The 22,717-nt window shown below is 40.1% G+C and overlaps 2 protein-coding genes across 2 annotated transcripts in view; both read left to right on the plus strand.

Moving 5' to 3' along the window:
* Positions 1-10,163, plus strand: part of col12a1a (collagen, type XII, alpha 1a) — a 56,555-nt gene extending 46,392 nt beyond the window's left edge. The window contains exons 52-66 of the mRNA XM_034675256.1: positions 36-194; positions 454-531; positions 1,334-1,420; positions 1,924-1,977; positions 2,404-2,499; positions 2,856-2,909; positions 3,887-3,940; positions 4,242-4,295; positions 4,878-4,949; positions 5,046-5,081; positions 5,182-5,248; positions 5,348-5,530; positions 5,830-5,907; positions 7,040-7,210; positions 8,360-10,163. Of these exons, the coding sequence (XP_034531147.1) occupies positions 36-194; positions 454-531; positions 1,334-1,420; positions 1,924-1,977; positions 2,404-2,499; positions 2,856-2,909; positions 3,887-3,940; positions 4,242-4,295; positions 4,878-4,949; positions 5,046-5,081; positions 5,182-5,248; positions 5,348-5,530; positions 5,830-5,907; positions 7,040-7,210; positions 8,360-8,370 (1,254 nt within the window). The 3' untranslated portion in view covers positions 8,371-10,163. The remainder of the gene's footprint in view (positions 1-35; positions 195-453; positions 532-1,333; positions 1,421-1,923; positions 1,978-2,403; positions 2,500-2,855; positions 2,910-3,886; positions 3,941-4,241; positions 4,296-4,877; positions 4,950-5,045; positions 5,082-5,181; positions 5,249-5,347; positions 5,531-5,829; positions 5,908-7,039; positions 7,211-8,359) is intronic.
* A 2,781-nt stretch (positions 10,164-12,944) lies between these two features.
* dlgap2a (discs, large (Drosophila) homolog-associated protein 2a) overlaps positions 12,945-22,717 on the plus strand; it is a 421,050-nt gene continuing 411,277 nt past the window's right edge. Inside the window, 3 exon segments of the mRNA XM_034674608.1 lie at positions 12,945-13,350; positions 13,648-13,725; positions 13,826-13,939. The gene's annotated coding sequence lies outside the window, so the exon portion shown is untranslated.

Raw genomic sequence — 22,717 nt, forward strand, 5'->3', positions numbered from 1 at the left:
TGCCTCCCCCCTTCTCCATCCTCTCCCTCCTGCAGCTCCACATCACCATCTCTCCAGAGAAAGTCAAGATGAATGTAGACTGCCAAGAGGTGGCAGAGAAGCCCATCAAGGAGGCCAACAACATCACACTGGACGGCTATGAAGTGCTTGGCAAGATGGTCAAGTCTGGAGGCGGAAAGAAGCAGTCTGCGACAGTAAGCAAAAAAGACACTTAAAATGTTAGGGCTTAGAAAAGTGTTTGGAACTTTCCAAAGCATTAATACCAAGAACCTCTTGTGTGTGGATACACAATTAATTTTAACTGCTCCCAGGGAGTGCTGCAGGGATGAGAGCCTGCATCTCTTTGTTTCTTTCAGGAATTTGTTGTTGTCTTTTTACAACAATGCACATTTTCATCACAAATAAGAGCCATTTGTAACACCCCTTGATTCTTTCTCTTCCTCTGTTGTGTAGTTCCAGCTCCAGATGTTCGATATTATCTGCAGCTTGAGCTGGATCAGTCGAGACAAATGCTGCGACCTGCCCGCCACAGTAAGGACAAGACTCACTTTAAGAACGCCATCTGTAGGGATATTCTGGCAAATGTCTTGCACATGTTTTGTCGTACATAGGTTTCTGACTTCTCATACTTGCTTCTCTTATGCTGTTTATCTACTGTAGGCTCATGTATGCGATCCTTCTCAGAGGTTCATGTATGTTTGTATGTAGTCATTAGGCTGATAACTAGATTGCTGTTCCAAATGAGAGAGCTTTAGCTGAACTGAATAGAACCTTGTATTCTGAGTAATTTGCGCTTATCGGGCCGTTGCCAGCATGATCCCCCAATTACATGAAAATAAGTGACTCCTTCAGATGACGAAGCAAGCAGTAATTCTCAATTATTATGACAAAGTATGGTAAATACAGGATGCATGCACATTTATCCAATTATGAGCAGTTGGATCTGTAATTTGCAGGAGATATTAATACATCACCTCAATGATTGCAGTGTTGTTATGTAACTAATTATATCAAAGACTCACTTCCAGAAATGTGGACAAAGTCTGCCACTGTCACTGAGCATCTGGTTTTAAAGCCTGACACAGACTCTCCAGCTTGTCTTCATGAGCTCCAGTCCTTTCCTGAGCCTTAGAGGGTTACAACACTGCCACTTCACTTTAATGTCCCTGTATAGTCAAAACAAGACATTGCCAGGATACTGTCACAAAGTCACATTTTCCTTTTCTACCCCTTGTGTTCTATACTTTGCCAATGCATGGTTTAAATTATCACTGGTTAAAGTTTTTGTTTGTGTCTCTTTTCTAATTTCTTCATCTTCTATCATTCTTCTCAGAGAGATGAGGCCAAGTGTCCATCCCTGCCCCACTCCTGCACATGCACACAGGACAGCATCGGCCCTCAGGGGCCTCCTGGACCATCGGTAAAGACTCTCATAACATCATGCGTCCTTCGTCTTCTGTGCTTTGTTTTCATCTCCTCTACCTTTTCCTGGGCTCACCTGATGAAATGGTTTTCTCAGAAGGCCTACATGTTTTGATGATGATGAAGAAGCCATACTTTTCTCTGCTAACGTTATAATGACTCTAAAGCTATAATAGGCTACTTGACATTTGCCTGTTAAACATTTTGACCTGGAGTATACTGAGGATGGCCCTCGCATCAGGAGTGGTGTTTTCTTTTCCTTCTGAGAGTGCAGTTTAAGATCAAACCAGTGGCATGCAATGAAACGTGGGCTTAGGGAGAAGTGTCAAACGATAAATGCCTGTCGGAAAATAGCAGCAAAAGGTCTGGAATATGTATGCTTGCTAACCCTTCTGAGCTCCAGCGAGGATTTCGAAGAGCTATGGGTTTTTTTTTTAATGCTTTTGGAATCTACTCCTGATGTTACACTCACTTCGTCTTTCTGGCTTCTTGCTTCTCTAGGGCAGCCCAGGCTCTAAGGGACCACGAGGAGATAGAGGACAGCAGGGCACTTCTGTGAGTAACACTGTTTCAGAATGTGATTCAACTTTCGGCTCCTTAATGAAACAATGAAACAATCAACAATCAAAGTGTTTGAAAAGCAGATTTATGAAACTGAAGCATCAAGGCTTGTTGACATTATCAATTATCCCAAACACACATGAAATTAAAGTCAACATCCCACTCAAATCTTCTCATGGATGATTACTGCTAAGCTACAGCTTCATGTTAGCTTTCATAATCACATCTGAACTCAGTTATCGACTGTATATTTTTGCTGAGCTTGATCTAAAGGCGTCCGTGTCGAGTATCATTAAGACCCATTTCCAGTGTTAATGTTCATTGTCTGTATTTGTGCAGTAAATAAACTGATTGCGGTTGTTCTTTTGTGAAAGTAAAGCAATTAAAAATCTTTGTTTTTCTGCCTGTGTTATGCTTTAGGGTGCAATGGGTCCACGGGGTGAGGCTGGACCCCCAGGTTCAATGGGACCACCTGGTCCACAGGGCCCTAATGGACTGTCTCTACCAGGAGAACCTGTAAGTTCACCAACACTACCTTAATCTACAGAGGGAAGTCAACCTAACTAATCTGTACTAGATGGATATTGATGTATAAGACAGATACAGTCATTGTGTGAGTGAAAAATGTAGTGTAGGCTCTTTGTAGTAGAGCCACCAGTGAGTAGGATTTATAGCCCAAAGTCAAAAGTCTTTAAACTCCTCTTTACCTCTAGCCAGGCAGCTCCACTGCTTCTTTTTTCTCCTACCTGCAGATGTTCTTGTCAAAACATGAAATCAATCACATTTAAACACGTGTGTAAATGTATAAAACAAAGACTGAAGCTTCTTTCAAATCTCTCTTCCTTCTCTCTCTTCTCCTCCTACACCTCCAGGGCCGCCAAGGACCAAAGGGAGATTCTGGAGACCAGGGTCTGGCTGGTCTGCAAGTAAGTCCTCCCCGCTCATTTTGTGGTTTATGAACAGGAAACAGAAGACTATCCATAGAGAGCAGCGTTGCTACTGGAACCTGGAATCAGTCCAAATGGAGAGATTGAAACCACATTCAGAGTGGGAGGTTTACCATGCCATCCTCAGGGGAGACCCACACTACCGATTCAGCCTGTTGATTGACAAACAGTAGGAGGCCAGGGATGCAGTTAAATGATTATGGAGCCCAGACTCATGTTACCAAAGGGGAAACAGGGAATGGAACATGTTTTCTCTCAGCCTTGTAATCGAAGATGATCATGACTTGGTTATGACTTCAAGTCTGTCTGAAAACTGAACATCTTTGATTTATAGAAGATGTGATTCCTGGGACTTCTTGGATAAAAATGAAAGTTGGATAAAACCAAATTCACCACTATTAAAACATCCATAGTTCTCATATAACATGAACTTAAAACACTGCTTCATCAAGTCAGACGCAGATTTGATTTCAAGCTTAACCGATGTCACATTGCAGGAAAATCCTTCAGTGGAAGAGCACTTTTCGAGTGGGCTGGTACTACATAGCATCTCTTTGCTTAGGAAGCCATTATTCAACCAGATGAGCTCATTCAACCACCTCCCACTATTCATTGGGAGAGAACATCACCAATAGTTATTCTGGCCTCTGAATAAGTGAATTCAGGCATGGGAAAAAGTCAAATTCTGAAACTAAAGCTTGTTGACTCGATCATTTCACACAATAACGCTTATTGTAACAGCAATGTCTCTGCAGGAGCTGTTTTGTGAACATCATATTTCAACATCCCAAATGAGATTGTTCCAGTTTTTAGTAACATGATGATATATTATTTTTGGCTAAATAAGTGGGAAAGTTTTTCTCTTAGTTTTAGTTGACTGAAGCATAAGGGAGCTGTTTAAATGTGCTGTTCCTGATCATTAGCGTTTGATTACGTGTGTCTGCTTTTTTTCCCAGGGTTCTCCTGGGCCACGTGGTCCTCTGGGCCCTGTTGGACCAAGTGGAGGGCGGGTAAGACCTACCTCAGGGCCTGCTTAGTGTTCACACTTTGTTGAAAGCTTGCAAATGGATCCAACACTTCATTTAGCTAATGTTTAGCATGTGATCACACACTTGGGCCATGGTTGTGTAGTTTCACTCCATGTTGTCACCTCTGTAAGCCATAAGAACTGAGCCATGACTCAAATATATGAAACCTAAAACGACAGATTTAAAGCTGAAACCAGTATGAAGCCATGACACTGATGTATTGCATGAACGGGGTCCCCAGTGTGTTGTTACCCATGTGTGATTGTATGTTGTTTCTTCATAGGGGCCACCAGGAAAGGATGGACCACCTGGACCTAGAGGCCCCTCAGGACCCATGGTGAGTGTGTGTGTGTTTACTTCTGTCCTCGTGTTGTTGAGTTTGGAGCCAAACAAATATCCCTTGCAGCGTGCTTTATTGATAGATCTGCAACAATTACTCCACTGGCTCCACGGTTTCACTCTGCTAGAACAGCACATAAAACAGCAGACTGTAGACACCGCCACTGTTATGAGGGCGGTGCATGCATCACATTTTCTTCTTCTGTGGTTTGAGGAAGACTGAATCTACTTAATCCAGCCATCATGCCAACAGGCAGCACGCCAGTAAAGAACTCACATGCACCATACCATTCTGACTGCTCCAAGACCCATTAGCAGTTCATGGCGGCTGGTGTGTGTACAATATGTGTGCGTGTGCATCCGATCCCTGTTGACTGTTGTGCGTGTGTTTCCATCTCCTCTTTACTTTTCTTGGCAGCTTGTTTCACATGGCCCCCCTCACTGCACATGTCAAAGCATAGAGCCCAACTTAAAGCTTGTTACACTACTGTTAACAGGAACAGGAGTTAAACGTTGCAATTATGTTTACATTGCGGTTATTGAAATTAAACACTACTCTTTGTGTTCTTTCTTTTTTCAGGGAGGCCCTGGAAATCCAGGTGTACCAGGAATCACCGGAAAACCAGGGAAACCAGGAGACACAGGAAACCCAGTATGTATTCAAAACAAAACACAATTAATAGTCACACATGACAATGCTACGTGGAAGCCTCGGTTGTTTTTCTAAGACTGTTCTTCTTGTTAACAGGGAGCTGTTGGCATTAAAGGAGAGAAAGGAGAGAGGGTATGTATGATGCTATATGACATTGTTATTAATGAGTTGTCAAATACCACCTTTGACAAAGGCTGTGCCATGGTTTCACGAAAATCTCTTTGTTTTCCAGGGTGATATCGCCTCCCAGAACATGATGCGCTCCATTGCCAGACAAGTTTGTGAACAGATCGTGAACAGTGAGTCAAACGTTTCTTAACCTGTAGGAGAACTTAAAGCTGTTATATCTTAAATGAAGTCCAGAATAAGACTGATGTTTTTTTTTTATCCTCTTGCAGATCAGATGAGCCGAATCGACATGATGCTCAACCAGATTCCTTCTGGATACCGTAGCAACTCTCCTGGACCAGCTGGTCCTCCTGGCCCACCTGGAGACCAGGGAACCCGTGGAGAGCCTGGACAGACTGGCAGAACTGGTTTCCCTGGAAACTCAGGTGTACCTGGAACACCAGGAGAAAGAGGTAGCTCATTTGTCTTCCTTTTTTTTTCAAATACATTTTGGTAGTATGACAAAGCAGCCAGCAGGGACAATAAGATAACCATGAAAAATGAATCAATTAAAGTCATGGGGATAAGGCCAATAGGTTGAGTAACAGTGTAATGAATGACCTTGCATAGTCTACACATGATTCCAGTTAGCAGTACTCAAAGGTACCCTGAGATACTTGTGTTTCATTAAATGTCCTTAGAATTCTACTCTGATTCAGATTGGGTGATTTTCAAACCGTGGTAATTTGTGTCTTCTCTCTGGCTGACGTAGGTTTGCAAGGGGAGAAGGGAGAGAGAGGATCTCCAGGAACTGGTATCAGAGGACAAAGAGGTTCAAGTGGGCCACAAGGTAACACAGCAGTGTCTTTATCTCTTTTTCCTTTCCTACATTTCCATATGAACATTGTTCACCAGCAGTTGCAGACAGTCTGGTGGACTCTTTCAATTTGTATCTTTACACTGAAACAATTTCACAACAGTGACAGATTTTTCACCTTTTCAGTGGACGTTTCAGGGACACAGATTTCTCCCATTAGTCCAATTAAAATGACACATTCCAGCCAGAGGCCAGAAAATTTACCTTCACTATACGTGTCTCACAACCTTCATTTAGGCAGCTGCTCTGCATAAATTCTTTGGAGGGACCCCAAACATATTCCCAATTCCTTCCTTTCTTAAAGATTTATGTCTCGTGTATACTGAGCTTCTCCAAACACTGCTCACAGTTCAGATTTTATTCAGTAAAAGGAAGGAATTTACGTCCATCATAAGGAGATAAGTTCTGTGTCTACAGCTCAGACGATCTTGAATCAGTTTTCAGTCAAGGTCAAGACAGTATTACAACAAATACTACAATTGCTACAAATCGTTTTTAGGCTGGTTTGTCAGTTTGAAGAAGCCTGTAGCCTTGTGTCCTTAATTGGTATCAAATATGTTTCTCCAAATAGCCCCCCACTTCAGAGGATTTCCTGTCTCTAGGGAAACTATTGCGGAACAACATGAACCCTCTATTGATGTCTACCCGACAATAGCAAACAGTGACATGTCTGTTTCTATGAATGAACTGAGAAACAACTGAAGACCAGTGGAAGTCCACTGATGACTCACTTTGTGTGTGTGTGTGTACTGTATACGTGTGTGAGAATTGGATTGCGGTACAATGAGCTTTCTTTGGTGGCTTCATTGACAACACATGGGCTCACTTAAGGGAGAGAAAAAGGGAGAGAGGGAAAATTCCATCTTGAGTTTTTACCGTCTAGACAGACGGGGCCGGGGGGCTAACTCCACGCCGCCCGATACTTTTTTTCTTCTTGGTCAAGCTTTTTAATTGAGCCATTGAAAAATGTAAATTACAGTGCTGCAACCTCGTGTTAGCCCCACAATTTTCACTGAAGATTTACTGGTGATGTCAGCGGTGTTTGTGCAGGGTTCCCCAGACTTTGTAACTGGCCTTTTTCTTACCTTCTCTCCTCCCTCTGCAGGACCACCAGGAGAGTCGAGAATAGGACCCCCTGGTCCTTCAGGCTCCGCTGGGGCTCGTGGCCCTCCAGGTCGCCAGGGTACTCCAGGGGTAAGGGGACCACCAGGACCCCCTGGATATTGCGATTCCTCTCAGTGTGTTGGCATTCCTTACAATGGACAAGGATACACAGGTACACTTAACAATATTTAGGTCCTGCATGGTAATATATTGGATTTAAGACTAAGTGTATGCAGACTAATTACAATTGCTACTCAGTGCACTTCTTCTCTCTATGATAATGTATGGAGATATTCAAGACATTTATAAAGGGCATTTTTACAAAGAAGCATCAAAAGTGACTGTTGACTGGCTGTTCACAAAGCTCTGCCTTGTTGCCTGTTAGCTTTTGGTCACATGGTAATGGTGCTAAGATAACTATTTCAAGCATATTTGATCAGTTTAGCTAGCAGATTAATTAAGCTAATGTTAGCCCTAGATTAATGTGAAAACCCTTGCTGTTTTCTAAACCGCGTATACTAGCAGTATGTACTGATTTGGCCAAAATGTAGTACGTAGTATGCAGTAAGTGAACAAGAGCAAAATCTGCAGTATGACAATACTTCCCGGGTGTCGTACTGATTTGGGAAAATTTCTCAGTATGCAGCAGACCAGTCTCCCTTGCGTACGTTTCCCACAATGCACAGCAATAACTATTTGCTTTTTCTTTATTCTTCTTGTTTGATGGTAGCACTCAGTTTTTAGGTGCTGTGAAAATGATTAAAATTCCATATTAACCACTTCTTAACTTTTAAAATCATAAGTGGAAGCTAAAGAAGCAGTTTCGCTATCAGCTGGGCCATTGTTTACTTCCGCTTTACTAAACCAGAAATCCAGCGACGCCTGGCCCAGCATACTGCACAACAGATCCAACAGAACAGTCACACTACATATTGCCTAAAAACGCAGTATGGAGTATGCTGATACAGTATGCACTACGTACCACACACTACATTTGTATGTAGCAGGTGGTTTCGAAAACAGCCCCTGTCTCTGTCTGATTTTAGATGGCTCAAGCTAACCTGACCCGAAACAAGAGCCGTGTAAAGCATTCTAATAAACTTGAACTTTAATTACAAAAATGCAGTATCAGAGTTTAGCTAACAGTCAGTCAGCAGCAACTACTATATTTCAATACCTCCATACATTTGATGAACTGTTTTAAAGCTGGCATGTTAAGCATTCTAGCTAGTGGTGAATGGTGTCTTGCATTAAATCAAATACATTGCTTACAACTTTGTTCCACAGCGAAAAACTCACACCTCCTCTGAACTATTTTCAGGTTTGGCATAATAAACCCTCTAAGTCACCTGTGCCGCTTACTCTTTGAAGTCCCGTTTCTGAGATGTATGCCTGTTTGCTATGGGGCATGTAAGGATAATCACCATGGACATAATTACTGAACATTAAGACAAACAAACATTATGAAAGCCAATAAACAGAACGGAGGGGGACAGGCACTAACATCATCTCACAGCTACAAGCTACAGTGATGGCAACCTGCTGGCCTGTTTGCATCTTGAACCAAAATACCGGTGGTGGGAAAAATATCAGAGACTGAACATTTCTACGAAGGAAGGAGCATGTACAAATACCAACCATAAAACAAGTACTAACAAAGATGATTTCATAACAGAGACCAATGTTAATGTGTCATGTGTGTAAATAAAACTAATGTTTATGCCTTGTAAATGATGTATGAATCAGGACATTTCACTAAAAATCTAGTTAACATCTGTATTGAGCTTGTGCCTCATAACCCGCTGCTTACTTACCACCAGCATAACCTCTGTTCACGGCACCTCAAGTGATTCAAACAGCTGTGGTCCAGAGTGAAGCATGTTCCATTTGTATTTTAATTCATCATGTTCTTTTGTATGTTGACCACACCAGTGCTAAATGTTGCTCTCTTGCCATTTCCATGTGTCTTTTGTAGTATGAGCTGGTTATTTTACTACATCGTATTATCCAGTACCTTGATGGATGAATTGTAAATGTCATCACAACATTTGAAAGGTTTTTTTTTTTAATGTAGCTTTTTTTTCTTTGGTAAGTTAGGAAATGGAAACAGGGAACTTTAAAGAATTTCATAGTGCAATATATTTTCACTTGTGCATTTAAAAATGGTAGAAAAAAACCTTTTTTGATTGGCAATCCCAAATATTTTTCTAGCCAACCGCTTCCCACCTGAACCTGAGGTAGTGTCTATACCTGAGGAGCCAGCTGGAGAGTTTGAGGCAATACAATCACCCGGTTACACACGAAACCAACGAGGAAAGAGATCACTGCCACAAGACAAAACGGAAAGACTAGCATCATAGCTACAATGAGGAGTTCTCAGAAAGTGTAATATTGAAATGACTTCCATCATCATTTACATAAGGATAAAGATTTCAGAACAAAAGTAGTACTTATATGGGTTTGATACCCCTGGCTATTTTGAACATTTATTTTTCTTTGACATGAGAAAGTTTAGCAAGATGAATGCAAACCTTTGTGTTTGTTCATGACAAACCTGTGTGCTTGCTAAGTGTTCCCTTTAAGTGTCTGCTTGTAATATAACTGCAAGTGTTTATCGGACTCCATTATATAATTCACTAAACATGTGAAAACCAGCAGAAAGTATGCTGAAGGACGTACAGGCAGGATGTATGTATATGAACATTTTCAGACTACCCATGTTGTTTTCTGTCAAACTTCAGTTTGTAAAGCTGTTCCAGATTCTCCATTGATAAAAAAAAGTGACAATTAATTTGACCTCCAAAGATTTTATACAGTAAGGCCTTTAAAACCAAATGCTTTTCTAACTCATTTCAACAAACCAAACTTGTTTTTTTTTCTTGTTGTTTTTCATTTGTTTGTTACCCAAGGTGGAATTGCATGTTTGTGTTGTATATTTACGGAGGAAGTCAGAATATAGTTGTTGTTTTCTATCTATGCAGTTTGGATTTGGTTGCAAGACTATGGATATAGAATTGCTTTTCTCATGTTTTAACTGCACATTTTGTGAATTCCACACAGCCTTATTTTCTTATTTATTTCTGAAAACAGAAGAGGCATTTTTCAATAAAACTACTGAAAATGTAGAATTTGTTTCAGTGTTTGAGTCTTTTGTTGTCTCTTTGCTGCTGACTCTCCCTCCCAGTAGAGCTTGTGTTGAGCCCAGGGGAAAAAATCCCCAGCAGCTGTCTCATGATACCTCAACATGCAACCACTTTTCTTTTCATACCACACGCCTTTAGACGAAACAGAATTTATTTGATCTTGAGCGACAGAACCAGCTCATCCCAACATTAGGCTTTGAAATATACTTTGAAGTTTGAAACTTTATTTATTTTGACAGCTCAAGATATGTTGTGCCATGCAGAAAGTCAGCCCATGTCAGAGCACGGAGAAGGGAAAGCAGAGCGTGTTAACACAAACGGTCTGCAATACATAACATTTCCAACATGCGATCAGCTTCACAGTCTTTTACATACACCCAGTTGGCTTTCATGCTGCCGGCTTGTACTGATTATATATAGATTTCCATGAGGAAACAGTGCAAACAAGACTAGACAGATACTGGCCCTGGAAACACACAGATATCCCCCCCTGTTAAGCATAACTAAAGGTAAATTGAGAGATGTATGAGGTAAGGAGCGAGTGACTCCATTTCTTTTTATCGTGATGAAGGGTATGTTTGAGGGGGAGTTCTGCAAAATGCCTGAGATAAGGACTAATGGGAGGAGGTGAGGAATGGCGGTCACCAACACCACAGCAAGAACAAAGGAGGAACTCCTCAATGGCAACCCTTTTATTTGTTAATCTCATTTTTAAAGCAGATTATGGAACAACTTTGCAAAAGCCATTCAGCCTCAGAACCACAAGAGGATTTTATGGGAGTTTATATTTCATCAGAATTGGGATCTTTGAAGGTACAGTGTAAGCGACTGAACAGCTGGTCCATGTTAGCCATAAAGGAGTCAACGAGTCGTCTGAAGTGTTTCACATGCAGAAAAAAACGTACACAAAAGCTTCACAATGTGAAGTAAATCACCTTTTAGCTCTACCTTGATATGGGAGAACAAAAACCAACAGCTATGGTGGCAGTGACCGTTTTGATAGTGGAGATCAATTACAATACATAGCTCACTGCATTGCACTTAAAGACACACTTTGAGGTTGAAATATGTTCACACCTGTTGTAGGTGACACATCGTCCATACATTTCTTTAACACCAGGCTCTGATTTCTGTTCAACATCTTTATTGTCCAATCTCTCTCAAGACACCGTCATCAGTGATGCCTGATATCAGCCTCACCGTAACCCCTCTACTTTCTGTCTGCTGAATTTCTTTAACTTTGTTGACAAACCAGTAATCATCTGTGTTCAGTTTGTGGGCAGAGTTGTGAGCTGTTCCACAGTCTGTGGTTGGTACAGATTTGAAGAAACTCCTGTTTTATCTCCAGTCGTCCCCACACACAGCAGACAAAGTGTCTCTTCCAAAGTGGTTGATATGACAATTGGTGGTCTGATGAAGCACTCGCTTTGAAAATGAGGCTGAAGACTGTAGTCAATGATTTACCTGGTCATAACCCAGACTTCATACCCTCATACGAAGATGATTATGCATGGGGGAAATCTATTTACACACCCACCATAAGAAAGCTTCCCATGAGTTCAATATTTAACTGTTGGCTCTGTTTTGGTTTTGCCTTTTGACCAATATCCCTTCACTTAGTTCACCAGAAAGTCACTAAGTTTGTCTGTTTCATCTTAAGATACAGTAAGTTGGTCAAAAAACTGAAAACCACAACTGGCTACATTCAAAATAAAGCCAATGGGAGTAAAGATTACAGGTGTGACCCTCAAACAAAAACAAACCAGCTGAAAGATGCTAAAGAGCACCATATACTGAGGGGAACTGCAGAGTTTGGTGATAATTATCTGTGGAAGCAGCTTTTAATACACTCAATATGTTCAACAATGGCACAACAATAAAAATAATGGCTACTTTAAACAGTTTTTGATTCCTTACACACATAAAGGAAGTGTTTGCAGACAACAATGATGGCTAAAAGTTAAGGCTCCAACACTCAAGAAAGCCAAAACAGCTGTGGCATCAAAAACATTATATCAGGCATGTGATATCAACACTGACACATCAGAGCAAGAGTACTTACACTTAAAGATCTAAATAACAGTGAGACATTTGTCATGTATGTTTGTTAAAAAAATCATTAAAGTTTCTTGACTCAAAGCTAATTCTTGGAAAGAGTTTTATGGCGATTCAGCGATGTAACAAAATGGAAACCATGCATGCATTTTGGGCTGCAGTTGAGATGAATTGGCAGCATATTGAATAGCAATCATAAGTGACTGTAAAGAAGAATTTTATTTATACTTTGAGGACCACTATGAAAGCACTACCATGAGAATTGGTTGGATGACAGCTAAATAATGGAGATCACATGCTGTGGAGCAGAGTGCTACAGCTCCCAACCTAATATAACCTACTGTAAAGCACATTAATCCTTACAATGCAGAGCTGACAGAGAGGTGTAGAACACAGAATGACTTTCTGGCAACCAAAAAGAAAATATAAGTTAATCTAATGTGCATAAAACCATGTATTACAGTCTAGGCAGTTAGACTCAATTAAAACAGCGTATAGTGCAATATTTTTAATACACATGTATGTTTTTCAGTTTACTGTAAAGTGCCGTGTGAGGGGCACTCACTCTTGCTGCCTTTTTGAGTTTCGTGGGCGAATCATCCAGAGCAGAGTCAGGTGTGTGTGTGGCTGATTGGTCCTGATTGAGACCAGGTGTGGGCAGTTTATATATACCAGTGAGTGCTCTGTGCTCTGTGCTGTCTCATTGTCTCACCTTTAGAGATAGTGAGAGGTTCCCTCTGTGTGTATGAGCAATCAAAGTGTGTCTGTATAAACTGCAGAAGATCTTTTTTCTGCAGGTTTGAAAGCAGTTAAAGGCCCTTAGGTGGGGTGCTGGTTGTGTTCAGCTGTTTCACTTATCCTTAGCCAAACTTGCTGTTGATGAATGGTTGAGACGTGAAAGAATCTTTCCAAAAACACTGGTGTTATTCACACTGCAGAGGACCTAACATGGTCTTTCTCACACCTGCATTTCTTAAAACCTGGTCATATCTGGACACTGAAGATGTATGTACCAGGCGCGTAGCTGTGAGTGGACCTAGATGGGCCTGGGCCAACACATTTGGCACTCAGGCCCACCCAATCAGAAGATTTTTGCTGGATCATCCAGAGAAAGGTATTCTTGTTTACCAGATAACAATTGTTTCCGCTAATGCCAGATTGTCCTCGTCTTTCACTAAATGCATAGCCTGCACATTTTACAGAGGAATGTCCCTGTTCAGGGCCTATTTTCAGCTAGCTGGCTGTTTTTTAATGCAGGTTAAAATAAAAAAAACATGGAGAAACAAAGCAGTTTGTTGACATCATGAGGAGCAGGAGGAGGAAGATCAAGTGCCACCATCATTCTCAACCCAGACACCTACACCTATGCTAGTTTCTAAGCCAGCTGCTAATTCAACCCTTTCCCTGCCAGCAGCAGCCGCTGTAGCAGCATGGGATTTAGATCTTGATCCTCCAATGATTACATTCACCCCTCCGTGCCAAAGTTCAGGTACCTGTTGCATCAATACACACAGATAAGCAAATTAAAATATGTAAATGCCCAAGAATTAATATAACCTGTATTTTACAATAGTTTTCATGCGTTTCAGGCTCGGCTTGGCCCACCACTGAGGACATAAAAGCCCCATCAGGCTGATCTTCCATAGATGAACCTGCGACTGTTCAAAACCAAGCCCTGTCATCTCCAGCTGTAATCATCAAAAGTAGGCCAATTTAATTATATTTATTGATTTTTATTTAGTTTTCAATGCTATTGTTTATTGGTTATATTTTTTGTTAAGCCTACAGTTGGATTTTATGCTAATGTTGATGCATCTGTGGGTCTTTGTGTGTGTGTGTGTGTGTGTGTGTGTGTGTGTGTGTGTGTGTGTGTGTGTGTCTGTGTGTGTGTGGGTATATGACACATCTCCATGCATGTGCTTGGTTGTGGCCGCCGTGCCAGGTTATGTTCAACTGTCATTTTCAATGTTGCTGAGGAGCGCGTTGGTGCCGTTGCATTTCGATACATAAAGATGATGTTGCGTCTGTCAGCTGTGTTTGTGTGAATCTGTGGCCGCTGTGCCAGACTTTGCGATTCGATGAGGATTACAAATGTTTGTCTTGGTGCCTGTAATGTTATTTGTGGCGTATAAGGCTTGTATGACTAAACTGTGGTGCTTTCAGGCAAGTATAGTTGTTATGGCATTTTTTGGTAAACAGCCTATGGTTGGTCTTGGATGGGACTATCTGATTTTTTCTGTGCCCACTCACACTGTGTTTTCTGCCTACGCTACTGCCATGTACCAGCAGGTGTTCAAATTTTCCGTAACATACTCTGTTGTCTGTAGTTATAGGAAAAAAGTCTCAGCTGACTTACTTTTCCAGACAAAGAAAATGCCACATTGATACACCACCCAGGAGGCAACAAATGTTAACATGATAAATGGGCTAGCAGCTGGTTAGCCTTGCTTAACACAGACAGTGATTTGAAATAGAAGAAATAAAGGGCATGACTCTGTCCCATGGTAAGAGACGTCATCAATTATTGAAACCTAAACACATTACACTTTGTTTAACTATGATGGACCATACACAGTTTTTTGCATTAGAGGTCCAGGGTGGCTAGGATAGCTCCCCTGAAGCTTGACTTTGTGCTCCAATACGCTAACTTGCTGGCTTTATGTAAAACTATTCTTTTAAGATTGCAGGAACCAGACGCTTTGCCCAAGGTTACTTCAGACATTCACTCATGAGCTTTATTTGGCTGACGCATTGGCTCCATCACGCATGTAACATAAACTGACATATTATGAAGTGTCTTTGTACAAGAGTTTAGCTAAGGTTTCGAACCCCCATTGGGATAACGGGAGAGGTTGACCAATATGGGTTTCTGATGACCAATAATAATAAAATATTTTTATGGCATGGCCTTTCTGAAAGCCAACTCCTTTTTGGATTTTATGTTTTGTTTATCTTTGTCCCAAAAATGTTCCTTTTGGCAGTGTGGACAAGCCTCTAAAACAAACCTTATATGTAAGACTCCAACTTTCCTGCAAAATGCTGTCAAAAATGTTATTTTATGGGAAGCTTTTATGAAATCCAATGAAAAAATTACTAAAGCCATTTGCAGTGAGTTGTGACATTTCCTTTAACTGCCATCCAATTTCATACTGTATCTAATCTAAATTAGACTTTAATGTGGTTTAGGAAGGAGTCACTGCACGAGGGGAATGAGACAAACATATATGAATTGCTTTGCCTTAAGCATCCACCCGTTCAAACAGAGTGGCTATGGTTTTTGGCTTTCAAACCAAAACCCGAGGTAGGAATGGAGTAGTCCTTTTGAACTTAAAGGGGGGTTTGACTCCTCAGAAGGCAAATATTCAGTCAGCATGCAGACAGTAGGTTTCCACTGGCTGAGATGCCAAAAGCAACAGTGGAGCAGCACTCCCTTTTGAATATAGGAAGAGAGGGGGGCCAACAGTTCTCCAGCTGACCTTGTAAAAGAGGAGCTTTTAATGTGAATAATACCCCTTTAAAATCCTGTGTCCTCATTTGCCGCGTTACCTGTCACCAAAGCGTCCTCCAGATGTGAATAAAAACAAAGAACTATGCAGTGTTTTAGATAATAATCACAGTTGATCCCACGCAATGGTCGTCATTACTGCTGCCTGTATCGTATATCTTCAATCATAAATGAAGGAGAAATACACTCTCAAAGGGAAAGAGATGAACTGAAGCATGAATTGCTATATACTTGTTATTGTTTAAGCCCTTTTGGCAGCACTGGAGGTTATTGTTATTACACCATACACAGCACTGCATTTAATTCTGAGGGAAACTTTCCTTGAGCTGCTACTTTGTCAGATATGCAATAGCAACACAACTGGTGAATGTGTTTACATTGCAGTCAAACAAACTCATGTCATTTCCTTAAAGACATCTGTCTATAGAAATCCAAACAACTGTTGGATTTCATGCTACACACAGCAGAAGTAATTTTCCAATGTACGGCTCAGTAATGTACACTGCAAAAATTCCAAATCTTACCAAGTGAAATTGTCTCAATTTTAGTCAAATCTCTTATCCCACTTGATTTAAGATAAATGTATTCAACAAGTAACCTTTGAGCAAGAGAGAGGGACTTGTTTTAAGACAATGCATCTTAAATATCTTGGAAAGTCAAACAATCTTGAAGTGATCTTGTTTTGAGTTGTAATTTAGAAGAAACAAGGTTTATTTTACATTTCATACATTTTTCAAGCTTACATCTTATTTGTTGAAGACGGATAATCTTGATTTAAGACAAACCCTTTACTTGATTTAAGTAAATGCATTTTATTGGAGAATCTATCAGAAAACAGCTCCATTGATAAAAGATAGAAAGAAAGAGAGGTTGTTTTTTTAAGGGTGGGTTACAGTTTTCAGACACTGTTTCTTCTAAATCAGAGAAAAATATACATCCTCAAACTACATGCACACAATGAAACACCTACTTTTGAGCATAGCTGGCTTATCGTAAAAAAACAACCTGACTGAATATTAGTATATCCAGCTAACTATGAGAAGACATTATATCTCAAAATGCTCAAATTAAACTTTGTCATCTTATTTCAAATACAAGATGGTCTTAAACCTAGAGAAGTGCCGCTATAATAAAACTCAGATTAAGGTGAATATATCTCAAATGAAGAAGTTGACAAGAAATTTATTAGTGTAGAAATCTTTTTTATAGTGAAAAAATACTAATTGTTGGATTCCTGTATTTTTCTGAGACATTAAATACTGGTAAAATATTACTTAAAATAAGTTTTCCATGATAATTTTAAGATCACAGTTTTCTAATTATGTCTTATTTTAAGAAATCTTACCAAGCAAATTTTCACTTGTTCTATTGGCAGATTTTTTTGCTTATCCCAAGATAAAAGTACCTTGAAATAATTTTTTTGTCTTGTTTTTGGAGGGGCATTTTTTCCAGTGTAGGGATTTGTTTACATTCCTGAGGAGCCTGCAAGTCTTCCAAACGGCTCATTGTTGCTGCTACTTAATTTGTTCAACCCACCTCAGTTAAAAAATATCGGCTTATGACCTAATGCTGAAAATGGTGGTTGTATTGTGTTGTGAGCACATTTTTCATGATAATTATACTAAAATTTGTGCCAGATAAATTCCGACCTTCCCGATGGCAAGCTAAAACACATCACAGATATGAAAAACTCTGACTAACATGTTTTGTTTTCTTTAGCAAGACAATTTTCTCCATTGTGAGTCTGATCAAGTCAAATGCATTCCTGTGTTATGCCGAGTTAGTGGAGGGGGGCAGTGATAACTTGGTCACTTACCTGCAACAAGTGTGCTGTGGGTTCAAACTAACACTGCCTCCATGCACCTTTCTATTGTTCACAGGATTCTTTTACCTAGCATGAGTCTGTGACAAGGGCACAACAAGCTACTGAGTGATGTCAGTTTTATATTTGAGGTTTGCCGTATAAAATAGCTCTGTCAAAACCTTGATTTATCCTAGTCTGGTGATTCCTTAGGAATAGGGTTGGTTTGGATCAACTCTAAACCATCAAAAAATTAAGCTTCAGAGTGCCGTGAACTGACGGGTCTTTCGATGCACCTGAAATTGCTGGTACATTTTGAGATCATTGTAAAGGTGCAGTACAGACCTTTATGAACACACGTGCGATCATAGTACTTTTATTTGAAGTAAAAGAGATAATATATACCCACAGTGGCCAAAGAAAGAGGGATTTTTTTCTCTTGACTTGGAGTTAGGACTCTATCTTCCTACTCTCATCTGATCTGTGTGTAAGGCACTTTCCTTGTCTCAGTATATCAGCAGGCAGCATTAGATTGGTGGTGGAGTCTAGGCTAAATTATCCAAGCTATTTCACAAGCAGAAGTGTTGAGAGAGTGAAGTGTTGCAGATTTAAACACATGATACAACCTTACACCCTTCATACCAATATCTGATGGGTTACATGAATGAGTTTAAAGGGACAAAATGTGGACCAGAAGTAGCGACTAAAATGGAGTGACTTTATTGACCAAAGCGAGACTAAAACTATAAAGGGCAAAGTGTCACTAAAGCAAATAGGCATTTGCATGAAAAGACTAATGTCGTGGAATTTTCATAGTCTTATATATATGTATGTAAGAATGTTTAACTATTGTATTCTTTCAGTCTAAATGCCATGTGTAGAGTAACTTGTTTCCTATGTCCTCTGTGACGGGCGAGATCGTGTCAGGGTAGTAGTCAAGGTCTCTCCCCCTGCTCCTGTCTTTATCTATGTGTTATGGCCGACTTACTGTCTCCAGAACTAGAGCACAGGTCTTCTTCCTACTTGTTGTGTTCCTATTTTCCAAACATGGTTATCTAATTTTAGTGTTGTCTTCAGAGGAAATAAATACCATGCCAAGGGTTTTGTCTGGCAGAACTGACTTGGCATTGCACTGCACTCTCCTGCCTGTGTACTGTTATGTTATTTCTCCTTGATCAAGTTCTACATAAACTATTTCAACGTAAGCCGTCCGAGTCTCCTGAGTCTTCTGTGTCCAGTGTCCAGTTTGTTGCGGAATTCCATCACAACTAAGACTAAATCTAAAATGACTGCCAAAATTAACACTGATCTGAGGATTGTGTGAAAGCAGATGATTCCCCTTTATGTATTATATTTCCCTTTTATATGTCTTGTGTCAAAGTAGACAGATTTTTTCACCAACAACAACCACAATATTGTAGAGAGAGATGATCACAGAACTGGTCCTCTATTACTTCAAATTTCATACAACAGTAATCATGAAAAACCTGGTTGGTTTGATAGTCAGAAGGATTTAAATTAAGCTTCCTTGTCTAAATTGTCCTTTTCGCACGACAGGGGAGTCTCTGAGTGTCCTCTACTGAGTTTGAAGCTCTGCCCTTTGCATTCTGCTGATGGAAGCATCACATGGAGAGCACAGCTGTGAAAATCACTGGTTGAAGGCCAGTATGTGTTTTGATTACTCTGCCTCTCCCAAAAAAGCTTGCACCGATGTTTGTCAAATTTCACTACAGGGTGGTCTCAGATGTTCTGATGCTGTGACCAGAGAACTAAGAAGGTAACACATTTAGGGGAACAAAAGATAGATGCGCAGTGTATTTAAAAGTCAACATCTTTTACATTGTCAATTCATCCGAGAGCGTTGGTGTAAATGAACCATTACAACCTGATAGATTCTTCGTACTCCCACACTCTTTCGCTTAAAATGTTAACAACTTTGCATGTTAATTTTTCCTATTGGGGGTGTTTAAATGCTCCCAGGCAGCTGTGAAGAATTTTATTTGGAAAAGTCACCCCAACTTTCGACATGGTCCATCTGCTTCTATTAGAAGTCACTTAATTCAGGTTTATTTTCCAGAGCATAAAGCCCAGTGAGGTTTTTCAGCTTTGCTCGCCAAAACATGATGCAGAAATTGAACTTTTTGCGGCTGCACACAGTGCCTCTAGTTAGCATCTCTCTCTGAAAATATGAGACATTTCAATGCAGCTGCTTGTCAAAGGGATCTAGAATGAGTCAAAATGAAGTGTGACAAACATGGTGGGAAGATGTCATCTGTGTCATCTTGTATTGATTAAGTAGCATCCACTTACAAATAGAGAGTGATTTCATATGAGGATTTAGAAAAGGCTGACTTGTTTGTTGAGTTTGTTCCATGCTAAATGTCAGTTCTCTGAAGTCCTCTGGAACAAGATATGTTTTCATGCAATCAGTTGTTGAGTGTAAAACAGGATGAGATGCAATTAGATACATGCCTTGGAGGATTTTCTAGGTTCTGGTGACAGGATATGGCCACATGGCTTCAAACAGTTCAGCTGAGCTAAGGCAGGATGCTCCTATAAACAACCACTAAATGATGAACAGATATCTGTAAGTAGGTGTTCCACATGTATCTGGGGCAAATGGGCACACTGGAATCAAATGTGCTCTTGAATTTGAAAAAGAGTATAATTGATCAAAGTCATGCTAGTGATATAAATCAGTAATTCTCTGCCTTTTTTGGTTTGGCTGTAAGCCTCAGACTGGTCATAAGTTATTTGCTGTGATTTTTCCACTCAAATTTGAAGCTTGATGTGGTAAAAGTATTCCAGTTTGTCAAAGCAAAGTATGGGTGATGCTTAAAGTTTGGTGATGTATTTGTCAAAGACTTTGAATACGACTATTCATCTGATCCAAATGCTGCAGGATATGAACAAGGAACAAATATCATATCTATACCATATTATAGGCTTATTGCACTGGCTCTCTCTGAAACCTGGAATAGAATTTAAAATACACCCTCTAACCTACAAAACTCATAATTGCCAGGGACACTTGCAAGCCCATGGTTCCCTTTAGCTCTTTGGAACCTTGTACTTCTAGAAGAGAATCCTGCTTCTGCTACCTCAGAGTCACTTAAACTAATATGGGTGGTAGAGCCTTTAGTTATCAGGTCCTTCTCCTTTGGAATAATCTACCAGTCGAGTTCTACTGACAGACACCCTCTTTACTTTCTAGAATAGTCTTTAATTTCCTTTTTAATAAGCTTATAAAGTAGTTATTGCCGACTCAGGCTTGGCTAGTACCAGCCTCTGTGAAGTTATGCTGCAATAGGCCTAGACTGTCTGGGACTTGACACAATGTATCCTGGAAAGTGTGTATCTTCCTGAGCGTTTTTGAGCTCCCTTGTAGGTACCTATACAAGTGTTATTGTTGTCTATTTACTGCTGCCATGGGCCTGCTTGACTCCAGTAATTATCAGGCATACTTATATCATGATAGCTACAATTGTTATTATATTATTGTCCAATATTACAAATATGTCCATTTATACCATTGGAATTGTAGCTTTAAGTCTTGTCTGCTTTTGTTGCTATAGTTGTTTGTCTCTTTTCATATCATGCTACCCCGAACTACAGCGAAGCACCTGTGCTGGCAAATCATCATGGAGATTCTCTGGTGAAGTATGACCAAATGGACCGGCAGCGGCTTAACACATATGGAAAATATATGACAAATTGACTATGGCCAGATTATCTGGTAAACTGTGAACACCTTCAAGCTCAACCTTGATGCCAACAGACTGGAGTGGCATTTGAAATGAAACCCTCTCCTATTTCAAGATTCGCATCTTTGCGTACCAGCAAATGAGTTATTTGCACAACACAAAACCTTCTGGCGTTCAAATAAACGCTATAGAATTGAGTAAACTATTTTATTTGCATCTGGTGTGAATACAACATAGTAGGCGGTCAGCCTCACCAGGCTAGTGCTCGCCTGTGTCAAGAGCCTTTGCTTCTCTGCATTTATTCTCTTTCCATTAACTTCTCCTTCTGGTATTTGTACACCATTACACATCATATCTTTCATTCAAAAGTTATCTTAATGGGAAAACTTTCCAGTATTTGACACGGAACACAAACATACAAATCGAAGATGTTAAAAAAAAAAGGTTCTCCTGTATCAGATGTTTCCCTTTTTCCCTTTAATCATCTGGCTAGCCCTTAAAATTACCCTGGGAGTGCTCCGGAGGTCCTGTCCTAGAGTGTGGAAAACAGTGAAGCATGGAATTTTGTAAATCAATGATAGTTGACCGAAAGAAAACTCAAAGAAATCTGGACAAAGTTAAAGCCAAAAAAGCACATTTTCAACAGCTGGGAAGAAGTTGCACTATGCAACCAGACATTACACTCAGAGTTCATTCATGTTTGCGTGGGTGAGGGTGTGTGGGTCTGATTGCGTGGGCCAGGGCAGTCTGTGTCTCACTCCCTAGAGGGCCATTGAGGGGGAGAAAAAAAAAGCTTACTTGGGTCAATGCAATGCTGTGTCACTCTTTCCCGTCGAGCAACTTTGAGAAAATCCTTCACAGATTCCCCTCCAGGCTGCAGCAGCTGGTGAAGCAGTCGTCACAATGACCCAGGAACCCCCAACAGAGGAAGTGTATCCATGACTCAGCCCTCAGAAGGGTCTGAGAATGTCTGTGGGAGAAAAAAAGAAATAGGGCTGCTGTTCTGGGAAAGTAAAAGGGAAAGAAAGAAATATATGTCAAGAAAGGTTGACTTTTTTGTTGTCTTTATTTTCATGTAAGGAAATTACCATAGGCTATATACGAAATTTAAATATACTCACAAATACTTAGGAGTTTAAATTCATAAAATAATTTACTGAACAAAAATGGAATATAAACCACAACACTTCTAAATAAAATTTAGAACTATATACACATATATCCTCAATGAACTGCAGTTTTTAGCACTTCCGCATTGGACTCATATTTTTAGACCAAAGGTTGCCGCTTGGATGAAACACAAAAGAAAGTGGTCCTTGAATAATAATGTTTAATGAAATAGTTATTATATTTCAAGGTAAAATATAAGCTTCCTAATTGCAGATTATTTGAGGAAACATTCAGTTAATCATCTCAGAATGGTGTATTTGTGAATGGTAGGGGTGTCAAACTGAATTTTAATTGGGATTAA

The sequence above is a fragment of the Notolabrus celidotus genome, chromosome 22 (assembly GCF_009762535.1).
Source record: "Notolabrus celidotus isolate fNotCel1 chromosome 22, fNotCel1.pri, whole genome shotgun sequence".
NCBI lineage: Eukaryota > Metazoa > Chordata > Actinopteri > Labriformes > Labridae > Notolabrus > Notolabrus celidotus.